The sequence below is a fragment of the Pongo pygmaeus genome, chromosome 13, assembly GCF_028885625.2.
Source record: "Pongo pygmaeus isolate AG05252 chromosome 13, NHGRI_mPonPyg2-v2.0_pri, whole genome shotgun sequence".
NCBI lineage: Eukaryota > Metazoa > Chordata > Mammalia > Primates > Hominidae > Pongo > Pongo pygmaeus.
The window spans coordinates 87,282,609-87,296,115 of record NC_072386.2 but is presented as its reverse complement, the minus strand read 5'-3'; the positions used below and the strand labels follow the sequence as shown (position 1 = coordinate 87,296,115).

General features: G+C 37.9%; 1 protein-coding gene across 6 annotated transcripts in view; it reads left to right on the top strand.

Moving 5' to 3' along the window:
* The first annotated feature begins 434 nt into the window (after positions 1-434).
* Positions 435-13,507, top strand: part of ZNF782 (zinc finger protein 782) — a 36,633-nt gene continuing 23,560 nt past the window's right edge. For 2 of the 6 annotated variants that reach the window (XR_010123335.1, XM_054502918.2), the window contains exons 1-4: positions 435-862; positions 1,990-2,087; positions 2,935-2,993; positions 9,955-10,081. Coding sequence is in view for 5 of the 6 variants with exons in the window: in XM_054502918.2 (XP_054358893.1) it covers positions 795-862; positions 1,990-2,087; positions 2,935-2,993; positions 9,955-10,081 (352 nt within the window). In the remaining variant the exon portion in view is untranslated. The other 4 variants (XM_054502920.2, XM_054502922.2, XM_054502921.2 and 1 more) reach the window with 4 other exon arrangements.

Below are 13,507 nucleotides of genomic sequence, written 5' to 3'. Positions count from 1 at the left end.
ATACTTCAGTAGTGATTCCTTTTTTTAAAAAATCAATTTTTCTACAAAATTCTTAATTTTTTTTCACAGTTCACAAAAGTAAAGGTACTTTTTTTCAATATTTGCAATTCCCAATCCATATTCAGCTTCCCAATTGTCTCCGAAAGTCTTATGGAAAAAAAAAATGCTGGTTCAACCGGGGACCAATGGAGGGCTACTCTTTGTATTTGTCAGTAGCGTTCAAGTTTTAACCTTTAACTTCTCCCTGTTTTTAGAGAGCCTGAGCAGGAGACTCTTCATAAAAACTCCATCCCCGCCAATTCTGAATCGCCGAAACGTGAGGAGTCCCGTCGAAGGCGGACGCCAGAGCTTATGGGAAATGTAGTCCTGAATGAGTCTGGTTCGCCGCGCAGCACTCTGGGATGGGGCTACTGGGCTCCTTCTGCGCCTGTGCAGCCAGAGCCCCGCTTCCTCATTTGGGTTCTCGAGACTCCCGGGAAGCGGTCTGGGAAGCTCGGGGGTCGGCTCGGAAAGTAGAGGGGGCCCAGCTCTGGCGGGAGGACAGCGTTTGTGCCCGGAAGCGGGAGAGGAAGCGGGAAGTTCGTGGGATCCCCGCCCCCTGTGTCAGTGGATGCGACCGGGCAGGCCCTCGGCTTTGGCGGCCGGTGGAGAGGGACTTCGGCCGCTGGCTCCCGGGGCGGCTGAGGCTGAGCGCTGGTCCGGAGCAGGTGCCGGGTGCGGGCCGCGGTGTGCGGGACGGGAGCCTGGCGCGAGCGGCGGCGGGAGGGGAAAGCGCATTTGTAACGCGGGCGACGATGTGCCCGAAATCCCCGGACGGTGGGTCTGCATCGAGACGCCGAGCTCTGGAGCTGGAAAAACCCGGGTAAGTTCCAGCTCTGTCAACTGGAAGCCGAGGCGAATGCAGGGACCTGGATGAGAGTCAGGTTTCTCATCTGAAAGTGAGGGTATTAATAATGACTGCTTCATGGCGTTGGTTTAAAACTTTAAGTCACCACCTGTAAAGCAAACAGCCGACTGTAGGCTACTAAGCCATGAGCGACTGCTGCTGTTGTATTTAGAAGACACTTTGTTCCATTCATTGGGTGCCTATAACCACATCTGCATTAAATGTAACAACTGAGGCTCAGGTCACAAGCTAGCAGTGAGGGAGCTGGGGTTCAAAGGCAGGTGTGATTTATTTCCCGTTTCAGGCACTAATATCACACCTGCCTAAAACCAGCATTGCAGGCTTCACAGCACTTAGCAGAATGGCATGTCCCCAAATACTCAGGGAGTGGATGTAGATGGAATCTTACCACGTGTCAAATGTAGTCTGGATTTCTGGTGTGTCTTCAGATCTTTTGGGTCAGACAGGTTCCTGGCCCCTTCTGCGTTGTCAGGGTGTCTCTCTTTTAAGTCTGATGTAAGAAATTCTGAGAGTCACATTTTTGCCACTAACATGGTTTCTCAGGTCAGGTTGCAGGCTCCTTGAACAGAGCAGCCCTTGCGAGGTGGGAAGCAGGGGTCTCTGTGAACAGTTTTACCTGGAAGAGAACGCCTCTCAGACCTAGACCTCCCTCCCGAGCTTCAGAGCAGAGGCAGAAGAGCCCACAGAGGAGCAGATCCTAGATGTGCATGGTCAGAAGCAGTTCTTGATCCTCCTTCCCAGAATGAGCCAGACTTGGTGAAGCCTCCAGAAGCCACCACAGAATAGGTGACAGTGGGTGGTTTGGGCCAGCTTTGAGAAGAGCAAAATGAGCTAGGTGGTGGCCAGGGACAGGCTACTCAGGAAAGGCCACATCATTGCATAGGTCTGAGGGTAGGGGTAACCGGAGATTGTGTCCCCAGATCCCAAAGTAGCCCCCAGTCCCTTTGTTCTCCACTCTTTACAGATGCCATACTGCTGTTAACACATGTGACACTGGAGACTTTGTCCCTACCTCATAGAATCCCAGCATGATGATACATGAAGGGTTTTCCGTGGTTATCTACTTCTGATTCTTTTGAAAGCTTTAAAGACATTGGGCATGAAAGCTTCAGTGAGTTTCCGGGGATCCCTCGTTTGTGGCAGAGCCAGGAGGAAAACAGTTCCGTTCATTCTTTCACAGGTGAGTCACCAAAAGCATCTTATCCAAAGGGCCTTTTGAGAAATACATCCCAGTTAAAACATCTAAAACTCTTTGCCTTAAAGTATCTCATCTCTTTTACAAGACTTTCTGTGGATTGTCTATACCAAGGGTAAACAATATTACTAAGAAAAATAGTTAAATGATGCACACTGAATATTTTTCTGCTAAGTTAATTTTGTGTTTTGGAGACAGAGTCTCATCCTGTTGTCCAGGCAGGAGTGCAGTGGCACAAACACGGCTCACTGCAGCCTCTACCTCCTGGGCTCAAGTGATCCTCCTGCCTCAGCCTCCCAAGTAGCAGGGACCACAGGTGCATGCCACCACAGCTGGCTAATTTTTTAAGTTTTTATTTTCTGTAGAGACAAGGTCATGCCATGTTGCCCAGGTTGGTCTTGAACTCATGAGCTCAAGCTATCCTCCCTGTTTGGCCTCCCGAAGTGCTGGGGTTACAGGCGTGAACTACAGTACCTGCTAGGTTAATTTTAATGAAAGAATAGTGTCTTACCCTGTGGTGTACTTTAATTCAGCTAATCCTCTATTGTCTTTATTTTTGTGTGTGTGTTAGAAGCACATGTGCATTGTTAAATCAATTGGGAAAAGTTTATGTTCACTCAATAAAAAACAGCAGTTTAAGCCCCATAACTATTTCAGAGTTGTCGTAGACAGTGCCACCTCTACGTGGTGCTTCTCATGCCTTTTCAAGGCCTGAAGGGCCCTGTTGCCTTAGGAAGGCTGCTCCCCAACTGGGTTGCTGAGATTTGGGGAGGCGAATCTAGGAGCTGTGAGGTAGGCCAGACCGTGTGACATCCTCTTTCTGTCCCCCCAGCTGAGGCTTTACAGTTCTCTATACTCTCCCAAGATCCACAGAAAATGAACACATTTCAGGTAAGCTCTTTATTCATTCCCCACTTTGTATTGTAATGGATTTATGAGGTTTAGATAGGCCCTTGCATTAAATGGAAAAGGAGAAATAGATCAAGTAAGTCTTGAGGGAAAATGTATACAGTTTTACCATGAACTCTGTTTGCTGTCAGCTTTGTCAAGGTTAGTAGGTTCCCTCCAGTTACCAGTTTGCCAAAATGTCATGTTAGTCATGAATGCACATGAATTATATTAAATACTTTTTGTGTGTCAGAATAAATCTTTAGCTGTGTCCTTTAATTAATCTGTAAATATTGTGAATAATATAATGGATTTTCTAAAAGTAACTTGGATTCCTGTATAGACCCTAGTTGCTAATGAGTGTAGTAAGTTGCTTCTTACATGTTTTCCTAGCACTTTATGGTAATAATTTAGGATTTTTATTTCTGTGTTCACAAATTGGATTAAACTATACTTTCCTATTTCCCTGTTCAGTTAGGGTATCATGGTTGTCTCATGAAAGGAAATGGGGCACTTTTTCTTGTTTCTTCTTTTCTAGTAATTTAGAAAAATGAGAACATTGTGTTATATGTAGATTTTATGAAACTCACCTATGAATTTGGACCTTGCGAAGATTTTTTGTGTGAAGATTTTGATTATTGAATAAATGTATTAGTCAATTCATTAGCCAGCTTCTTATAAGCTTATACTGGAGTTGTACTTTTTCAATATGATTTTTGTCATTACATTTTCATAGAAAATTGTAATCATTTACTTTTTTTATTTTCTTTTTTTTTAGATTTAGTAAATGTTTATTGTTGGTTAACCATTATCAAACAAGATTTTTCTTTGTCAGTATGCATTAAGTTATAGATGTACAGAGAGACAAGGTATAAACCAAGAGAAAAATAAAATGAGATACTACGATATTTTATTTTAAAAACCACATTGCATACACAAATTATAAAAATTTATAATTTTCACACCGCTTTACCATCCTTGTGCTAATATACTTTAACACTGAAGATGCAACTTGCCTACTTACTTAGCACTTTACTTAGATATATTTATTAAGATGCAAAAGTTTTCATAATATTGTATGTTTACTAAAACTGGAAAGATTTTCAATTTTAATACAAAACTTATTTGAAATTTTCGACTAAGATGCTGAACATTTTACTTTTACATTTTATTTTATATATTTTACTACCCAGGGTCTAAAAGAAGTCAAGACAGGCCTTAACTAAAATGAAAGAGCAAGACTGAAATAATCATAATAAATGCTGTCTTTTCTTTATACTTAAAAACATTTCTTTAAAATGTTTTATTTCAATAGCTTTTGGGGTACAAGTGGTTTCTTGTTACATGGATGAATTATATAGTGGTGAATTCTGAGATTTTAGTGCACCCGTGGTCTGACAAGTAGTGTACATTGTGCCTTATAGGTAGTTTTTTATCCCTAGCACCTTTCCCTAGCCTCCCACCCTCCCCTTCTTGGTCTCTAAAGTCCATTGTGTCACTCTGTATGCCTTTGCATACTCATAACTTAGCTCCCACTTATAAGTGAGAACATACGGTTTGGTTTTCTACTCCTGTGATACTTAGAATAACAGCCTCCAGCTCCATCCAAGTTGCTGCAAAAGACATTATTTCATCCTTTTTATGGCTGAATAGTAGTCCATGGTGTATAGGTACCACATTTTCTTTATCCACTCAGTTGATGGGCACTTAGGTTGGTTCCACATCTTTGCAATTGTGAATTGTGCTGCTACAAACGTGTGCTGGTTTCTTTTTCATTTATGATGACTTCTTTTCCTTTGGGTAGATACCCAGTAGTGAGATTGCTAGATCGAATGGTAGATCTACTTTGAGTTCCTTAAGGAATCTCCATACTTTTTCCATAGAGGTTGTCCTAATTTACATTCCTACCAGCAGTGTATAAGCATTCCCTTTTCTTCACATCCATGCAAATATCCATTATGTTTTGACTTTTTAATAAGGGCCATTCTTGCAGGAGTAAAGTGGTATCTCATGGTGGTTTCAATTTGCATTTCCCTGATGATTAGCGATGTTGAGCATTTTTTCTTCATGTGTTTATTGGACATTTGTATATCTTCTTTTGAGAAATGACAATTCATGTCCTTTGTCCACTTTTTTATGGGATTATTTTTTTTCTTGCTGGTTTATTTGAGTTCCTTGTAAATTCTGGATACTTTGTCAGATGTCTAGTTTGTAAATATTTTCTCCCATTCTGTGGGTTGGCTGTTTACTCTGGTAATTATTTCTTTTGCTGTGTAGAAGCTTTTTAGTTTAATTAGGTCCAGTTAATTTATTTTTGTTTTTGTAGCGTTTGCTTTTGGGGTATTAGTCATGAGTTCTTGGCCTAGGCTGATGTCTAGAAGAGTTTTTCAGATTTTGTCTTCTAGAATTTCTATGGTTTCAGGTCACAGATTTAAGTCTTTGATCCATCTTGAGTTGATATTTGTATAAAGTGAGAGACAGGGATCCAGTTTCATTATTATACATGTGGCTTGCCACTTTTACCAGCACCATTTATTAAATAGGACAGGAGTCCCCAATCCATGGGGCCACTGACTTGTACCAGTCTGTGGTCTGTTAGGAATGGAACGGCACAGCAGGAGGTAAGCAGCAGACTAGTAAGCATTACCACCTGAGCTCTACCTCCTGTCAGATCAGCAGCATCAGATTCTCATAGGAGAGGGAACCCTATTGTGAACTGCACATGCAAGGGATCTAGATTGGGTGCTTCTTATGAGACTCTAACTAATGCCTGATGATCTGAAGTGGATCAGTTTAATCTTGAAACCATCCCCACCCCACCACCGCTGGTCCATGGAAAAATTGTCTTCCAGGAAACCAGTCCCTGGTGCCAAAAAGGTTGGGGATTGCTGAAATAGGATGTCCGTTCCCCCGTTTATGTTTTTGTATGCTTTGTCGAAGATCAGTTGTTGACTGTACATATTTGGCTTTATTTCTGGGTTCTCTATTCTGTTCCATTGGTCTATGTGCCTGCCTTTATACCAGTACCGTACTGTTTTGGAAATTATAGCCTTGTAGTATAATTTGAAGTCTGGTATTGTGGTGCCTCCAGATTTGTTCTTTTTGCTCAGGATTCCTTTGACTATTTGGGCTCTTTTTTATTCTGTATGAATTTTAGGATTGTTTTTTCTAATTATGTAAAAGATGTTGGTATTTTGATGAGAATTGCATTGAACCTGTAGATTGCTTTGGGCAGAATGGTCATTTTCACAATATTGATTCTTCCAATCCATGAGCATGGGATGTGTTCCATCTGTTTGTGTCACCTGTGATTTCTTTCAGCAGTGTTATGTAGTTCTTGTAGAGATCTTTCATCTCCTTGGTTAAGTATATTATTAGGTTGTTTTTTGTTGTTGTTGTTGTTGTTGTTTTGTTTTTGCAGCTGTTGTAAAAGAAATTGAGTTCTTGATTTCATTCTTAGCTTGGTTGTTGTTGGTATAGCATTGCTGCTGATTTGTTTACATTGATTTTGTACCCTGAGACTTTACTGAATTCATTTATCAAATCTAGGAGTCTTTTGGAGGAGTCTTGGATTTTCTAGGTATATGATCATATCATCTACAAACAGCAGTAGTCTGGCTTTTTCTTTTCCAATTTGGATGCCCTTTATTTCTTTCTCTTGACTAATTGCTCTGGCTAGGACTTCCAGAACTATGTTGAACAGGAGTGGTGAAAGCAGGCATCATTGTCTTGTTTCTGTTCTCAGGGGGAGTACTTTCAACTTTCCCCATTCAATATGGTGTTGGCTGTGGGCTTCTCACATATGGCTTTTATTATTTTGAGGTAAGTCCCCTCTATGCCTAGTTTGTTGAGAGCTTTTATAAAGGTACACTAGATTTTGTCAAATGCTTTTTCCGCATCGACTGAGATTATTATATGATTTTTGTTTTTAGTTATGTTTAAGTGATGTATCACATTTATTTACTTGCATATGTTAAACCATCCCTGCATCCCTGAGGTGAAACCTACCTAATCATGATGTGCTTTTTGATGTGCTACTGTATTCGGTTAGCTAGTGTTTTGTTGAGGATTTTTGCATCTATGTTCATCAGGGATATTGGTCTGTTGTTTCCTTTTTTGTTGTTGTGTCCTTTCCTGGTTTTGGTATCAGGGTGATACTGGCTTCATAGAATGATTTAGGGAGGATTCCCTCTTTTGCAATCTTGTGGAATAGTTTCTGCAGGATTGGGACCAGTTCTTCTTTAAATATCTGGTAGAATTCAGCTGTGAATCCATCTGGTCCCAGGCTTTTTGTTGTTATTGGCAATTTTCAAATTTTTAAATTACTGATTTAATCTCTCTACTTGTAGTCTATTCAGGGTTTCAGTTTCTTCCTGATTTAATCTAGGAGTGTTTTATGTTTGCAAGAATGTATCCATTTCCTCCAGGTTTTCTAGTTTGTGCACATAAAGGCATTCATAGTAGTCTTGAAAGATCTTTTGTATTTCTGTGGTGTCGGTTGTAATGTTTCCAGTTTCATTTCTAATTGAACTTATTTGGATCTTTCTTTTCTTGGTCAGTCTAGCTGAAGGTCTATCAGTTTTAGCTTTTCAGGGAACCAACTTTTTTGTTTCATTGATATTTTGGGGGTTTTTTGTTTGAATTTCATTTAGTTCTACTTTGATCTTTATTTCTTTTGTCCTGCTAGCTTTGGGTTTAGTTCCTGTTTCTCTGGTGCCTTGAGGTATGACATTAGGTGTCAATTTGTGCTCTTTTGGGCTTTTTGATATAGGCATTTAACACTATAAACTTTTCTCTTAGCACTGCTTTGCTACATCCCAGAGGTTTTGATAATTTGTATAATTATCATTCATTGAATTTGTAAATTTCTATCTTGATTTTATTGTTAACCCAGAAATCATTCAGGAGCAGATTATTTCATTTTTTAAAGGTTCCTTTTAGAGTTCATCCCTAGTTTTATTCTGCTGTGATCTGAGTAGATACTTGATATGATTTCAATTTTTAAAAATGTATTGAGACTTGTTTTGTGGCCTATCATATGATCTGTTTTTGAGAATGTCCCATGTGCTGATCAGAATAATGTATATTCTGCAGTTCTTGGAGAGCATTTTGTAAATATCTGTTAAGTTCATTTGTTCTAGTGTGTTAAGTCGATTGTTTCTTTGTTGGCTTTCTGTCTTGATCTGTCTAGTACTGTCAGTGGTCTATTGAAGTTTCCCACTATTATTGTATTGCTGTCTATCTCATTTCTTAGGTTAGTAGTAATTGTTTTGTGAAACTGGGACCTCCAGTGTTAAGTGCATATAAATTTGGGATTGTAATATCTTCTTGTTGGATTGATCCTTTTATCATTATATGGTGACCTTCTTTGTCTCTTTTTTACTGATTTTCTTTGAAGTCTGTTTTGTCTGATATAAGAATAGCTACTTCTGCTTGCTTTTGGTTTCCATTTGCATGGAATATTTTTTTCCTTCCCTTTACCTTGAGTTTATATGAATCCTTCTATGTTTGGTGAGTCTGTTGAAGACAGCAGATATTTGGTTTGTGATTTTTTTAAAATCTATTTTGCCATTCTGTATCTTTTAAGTGGAGCATTTAGGCCATTTACATTCAATGTTAATATTGAGATGTAAGATACTGTTCTCTTCATCACATTGCTACCTAGTTTGCTTTTTTCATTGAATTATTGGTTTATAAGTCCTGTGAGTTTTAAGCTTTCAAGAGGTTCTGTTTTGGTGCATATCAAACTTTTGTTTCAAGGTTTAAAGCTCTTTTTAGCATTTCTCATAGTGCTGGTTTGGTAACGACAAATTCCCTCAGCATGTGTTTGTCTGAAATAACTTTATTTCTCCTTCATTGATGAAACTTAGTTTTGCTGGATGCAGAATTCTTAGCTGACAGGTACTCTGTTTAAAAAGGTTGGAGATAGGACCCCCAGTCCCTTCTTGCTTGTGAGGTTTCTGCTGAGAAGTCTGCTGTTAGTCTGATAAGTTTTCCTTTATAGGTTACCTGATGCTTTTATCTTAGTGCTCTTAGAATTCTTTCCTTCATGTTGGCTTTAGACAGCCTGATGACTATATGCTTTGGTGAAGATCTTTTTGCAGTGGATTTTCCAAGAGTTCTTTAACCTTCTTGGATTGGGATATGTAAATATCTAGCCCAGTCAGTGAAGTTTTCCTCAGTTATTTCCTCAAATAAGTTTTCTAGACTTTTTGTTTTCTTTTCTCCCTCAGAAACATCAATTATTCTTAGGTTTGGCCATTTTATACATAATTTCATATTTCTTGGAGACTTTGTTCATTTCTTTTTATTCTTTTTTCTGAGCTTTTTGAGCTTTTTGTGTTATATATCATGCCACATCTCTGTGTACAGCTGCACAAGGTAATAATGAACAGATTTTCATTCCTGTAAAGATTCACTTCCCAGCTGGGCACTGTGGCCCACGCCTGTAATCCCAGCACTTTGGGAGGCCAAGGTGGGCAGATCATGAGGTAAGGAGATCGAGACCATCCTGGCCAACTGGGTGAAACCCCATCTCTACTAAAATACAAAAAACTAGGTGTGGTGGCACGCATCTGTAATTCCAGCTACTCAGGAGGCTGAGGCAGGGGAATTGCTTGAACCCAGGAATGCAGAGGTTGCAGTGAGCCAAGATCGCACCATGGGAAATGTATGCAGGAATCCTATTTATAATAATTTTACCTAGAAGGGTACTAAGCTTCCTCAGTACATTAAGTAATAATGTATGTGTATGATTGTAAAATAAATACAAATAAGAGCATGAGAACAAATATTTGAGCCAATTATGCATTTCAAAAGTAAGGCAGAATTAGGGCCATAATAAGAATCCCTTATAGCATTTTGTTTTAAATTCTCAACAGTAAACATAATGAGTTAGTTTCCGAAAACGTTTTCCTTTCCTTGATTCTGAACACTCAGATTAATCAGAAATGCGCCGTTACAGGCATCGGTGTCATTCCAGGACGTGACTGTGGAATTCAGCCAGGAGGAGTGGCAGCACATGGGCCCTGTTGAGAGGACCCTGTACAGAGATGTGATGCTGGAGAACTATAGCCACCTCGTCTCAGTAGGTGAGCACAGCTTACCATGGGGTTCCCTCCAGAGTGCAGTTCTGTTTCTCCTCTCTTTCTCTCTCTCCATACCGTACCATGTGACTCCCTCTACAGTGCAATTCTGGTTTTCCTTTTTTATATTAGTCACTTTTATTGAGGTGTATTTAACAGAAAATAAAATTCAGCACCTTTCAGTGTACAAATCAATGAGTTTTGAAAAATGTATGCGTTGATTACCACAATCCAAATCATGGTTTGGAATATTTTTATCACCCCCAGAAGATTCTTTGTAGCCCTTTGCAGTGAGTCCCCTCCCTCCATCCCTTCCTCCACAACCCCTGGCAACTACTAGTCTGCTTTCTATTGCAATAATTTTGCCTTTTCTCAAATTTCATATAAATGGAATCATAAATTATATACTCCCTTTTGTCTGGCTTTTCTTTAGTATAATGCTTTTGAAACTCATGCACATGTGTGTATAAGTGGTTAATTATTTTATCCTAAGTAGTGCCGCTTTGTGGGTATATACTGCAATTTATTATCCTTTATCAGTTGGTCAACATATGGAATTTTTTCCCAGTTGGTGCTTTTCTGAATAAAGCTGCTATGAACTTTCACATACAAGTCTTTGTGTCAACATATGTTTTCATTTCTCTTGTGTAAGTACCTAGGAGTGAGCTTGCCAGGTCTTTGATAAGTTTATCTGTCTGTAACTTTATGAGAAACTGCCAAATGTTTTCAAACTGGCTCCACAGTTTTTCATTTTCATGAACAGTGTCTGTGAGTTCTCATTACTCTTTTGGTTACCATTATTTGGAAAATTTTGCTGTTTTTAACAATTCTAATTGGGTTTTAATTTGCATTTTCCTGACGACTAACAACATTGAACCTCTTTTTATGTGCTTTTTAGCGATTCATAAATCTTCTTTAAGTGACCAATCAAATCTTTAGCTCATTTTTGTTTCATTTAGTTTTTAGTATTTTGTTTTAGTTGAAGAAGTTCAGACCTTTATTAGATATATGTTTTACAGACTTTTTCTTGCCATCTCTTGCTTCTCTTTTTAAAGAGAAACTGTTTTCAGTTTTTAATTTTTTGCATATATTTTAAGAAACCTTTTTTATATTGAAATAATTATAGATTTATGGGAATTAGCAAAAATTGTGTCCTCACTTTAGCTTACCCCAAAGGTGGCATGTTTTATAACTGTAATACAGTATCAACACCAGTAAATAGACACTGGTACATTGTGTGTGAATAGCTCTGTGCCATTTTATCACATGTGGAGATTGATGTAACCACCACAGTTAGAATTCAGAACTGCTCTATCACCACAAAGATCTCTTTGGTGCTACTCATTCATAGTCACACCCATGCCGCCTCTCACATTGTTCCTGATCTCTGCTGACTACTAATCTGCTAGCTCTATAATTTTGTCATTTTGATACTGTTATATAAGTGGAATCATACAGTATTTGATGTGTTGAGACTGGCTTTTTCACTCGGTGTAATGCTCTTGAGATCCAAGTTGCAGTGTATACATAGTTCATTCCTTTTATAGCTACGTAGTATTTCACTATATGAATATCATTGTTTAGCTGTTCACCTATTGAAAGACATTTTGGTTGTTTCCAGTTTGGGGCTCTTATAAAGTTGATGTGAACATTCATGTTCAGATTTTTTGTGAACATAGTTTTTCTGGGATAAGTGCCATGGAGTGTGATTGTTGGATTGTATGGTAAGTTATGTTTTATTCTTTAAGAAAGTGCCAAACTATTTCCCAGAGTTGCTGTACCATTTTGCATTTCCACCAGCAATGTATGAGGGATCCAGTTATTCCCTATCCTTTCTGGTACTAGGCATTGTTGCTATTTTATGTATTAGTCGTTGAACAGGTGTATAGTGATATCTCATAGTGATCCTAATTTGCATTTCCCTAATGGCTACTGATAATCAAATATCTTTTCATGTGTTCACATGCCATCTGTGTATCCTTAGTAAAATGTCTGTTCATGGCTTTTGTCCATTTTTTAATTGGAAGTTTGTGTGTTTTACCATTGACTTTTGAGAATTTAGATAGTCTAGATATGAGTTTCTTTGTCAGATGTGTGGTTTGCACATTTTTATACCAGTCTGTAACTTGTCTTTTCATCCTCTTCATGGGGTGTTTTGTAGAGCATAAGTTTTTAATTTTGATGAAGTCCAGTTTATCAGTTTTGTAAAAATGTTATCCTATCTAAGAACTCTTCACTAAGTCTTTGGACCAAAGGTTTTCTCCTATTTTTAAAAATTGTGTAATATATTTTACATTTTAATTATGGTGCATTTTGAGTTAATTTTTGTATAGGGCATGAAGTGTAAGTTGAGATCATTTTTTTTGTTTGTTTTTGCCTATGGATATCCATTTGCTCCATGCAGCACCATTACCCTTCATTGAATAGCTTTTTCACCTGTGTCAAAAATCAGTTGGCTGTATTTGTATGAGACTATTATATTCCCACATTATATTTCTTTTTCAATATTGTTTTAACTATTCTAGTTACTTTGCCTTTGTATATACATATTGTAATAATTTCATTATGTTAAAATCTTACTGGGTGTTTGATAGGAATTAAAGCTATTATCAATTTTGTGACAGTTAACATCTTTACTGTTTTGAGTCTTGAGTCTTATAATCCTTAAACACAATATATTTCTCTATTTACTTAGATCTTGATTTCTTGCTTCAGTGTTTTGTAGTTTTCAGTATAAAAGTCCTGTACATGTTATATTTATACCTCAGTATTTCATTTGGTTGAGTAATTGTTAATGGCATTGTGTTTTAAATTTCTGTTTGCTTACAAAGGTGGCTAGTTTATAGAAATGTAATTGATTTTTGTATGTTTGTTCTTTTATGCTGAGATCTTGCTGAACTTTCTAGGAAGGCTTTTTGTAGATTCCTTGGCATTTTTTAACATAAGCTATCATGTCATCTATGTATAGGGTCAGTTTACCATCTTCCTTTCTAATCTGTATGCCTTTTATTTCCTTTTCTTCTTGTATTACACTGGATAGGACTTCTAGTACTGTGTAGAATAAGAGTGGTAAGAGTAGTCATCTTTGCCTTGTTCCCAACCTTAAGGGGAAAACATCTAGCCTTTCACCAAATGATCTTTTGTAGATATTCTTCATCAAATGGTGGAACTTCTACTGTATTCCTAGTTTTCTGAGAATATTGATTATGAATGGATATTGAATCTTGTCAAATACTTTTTATGTATATACTGCTGTGATTACATGGTTTTTCTTCATTACTCCATTGATGTAATAGACTTTGTTGACTAGTTTTCAAATATTGAACTAGCCTTATATACTTGGAATAAACCTTACTTGGTAATGTCATAGAATTCTTTTTATTTATTGTTTGATTCTATTTGCTAATATTTTGTTAAGTAGTTTTGCATTTA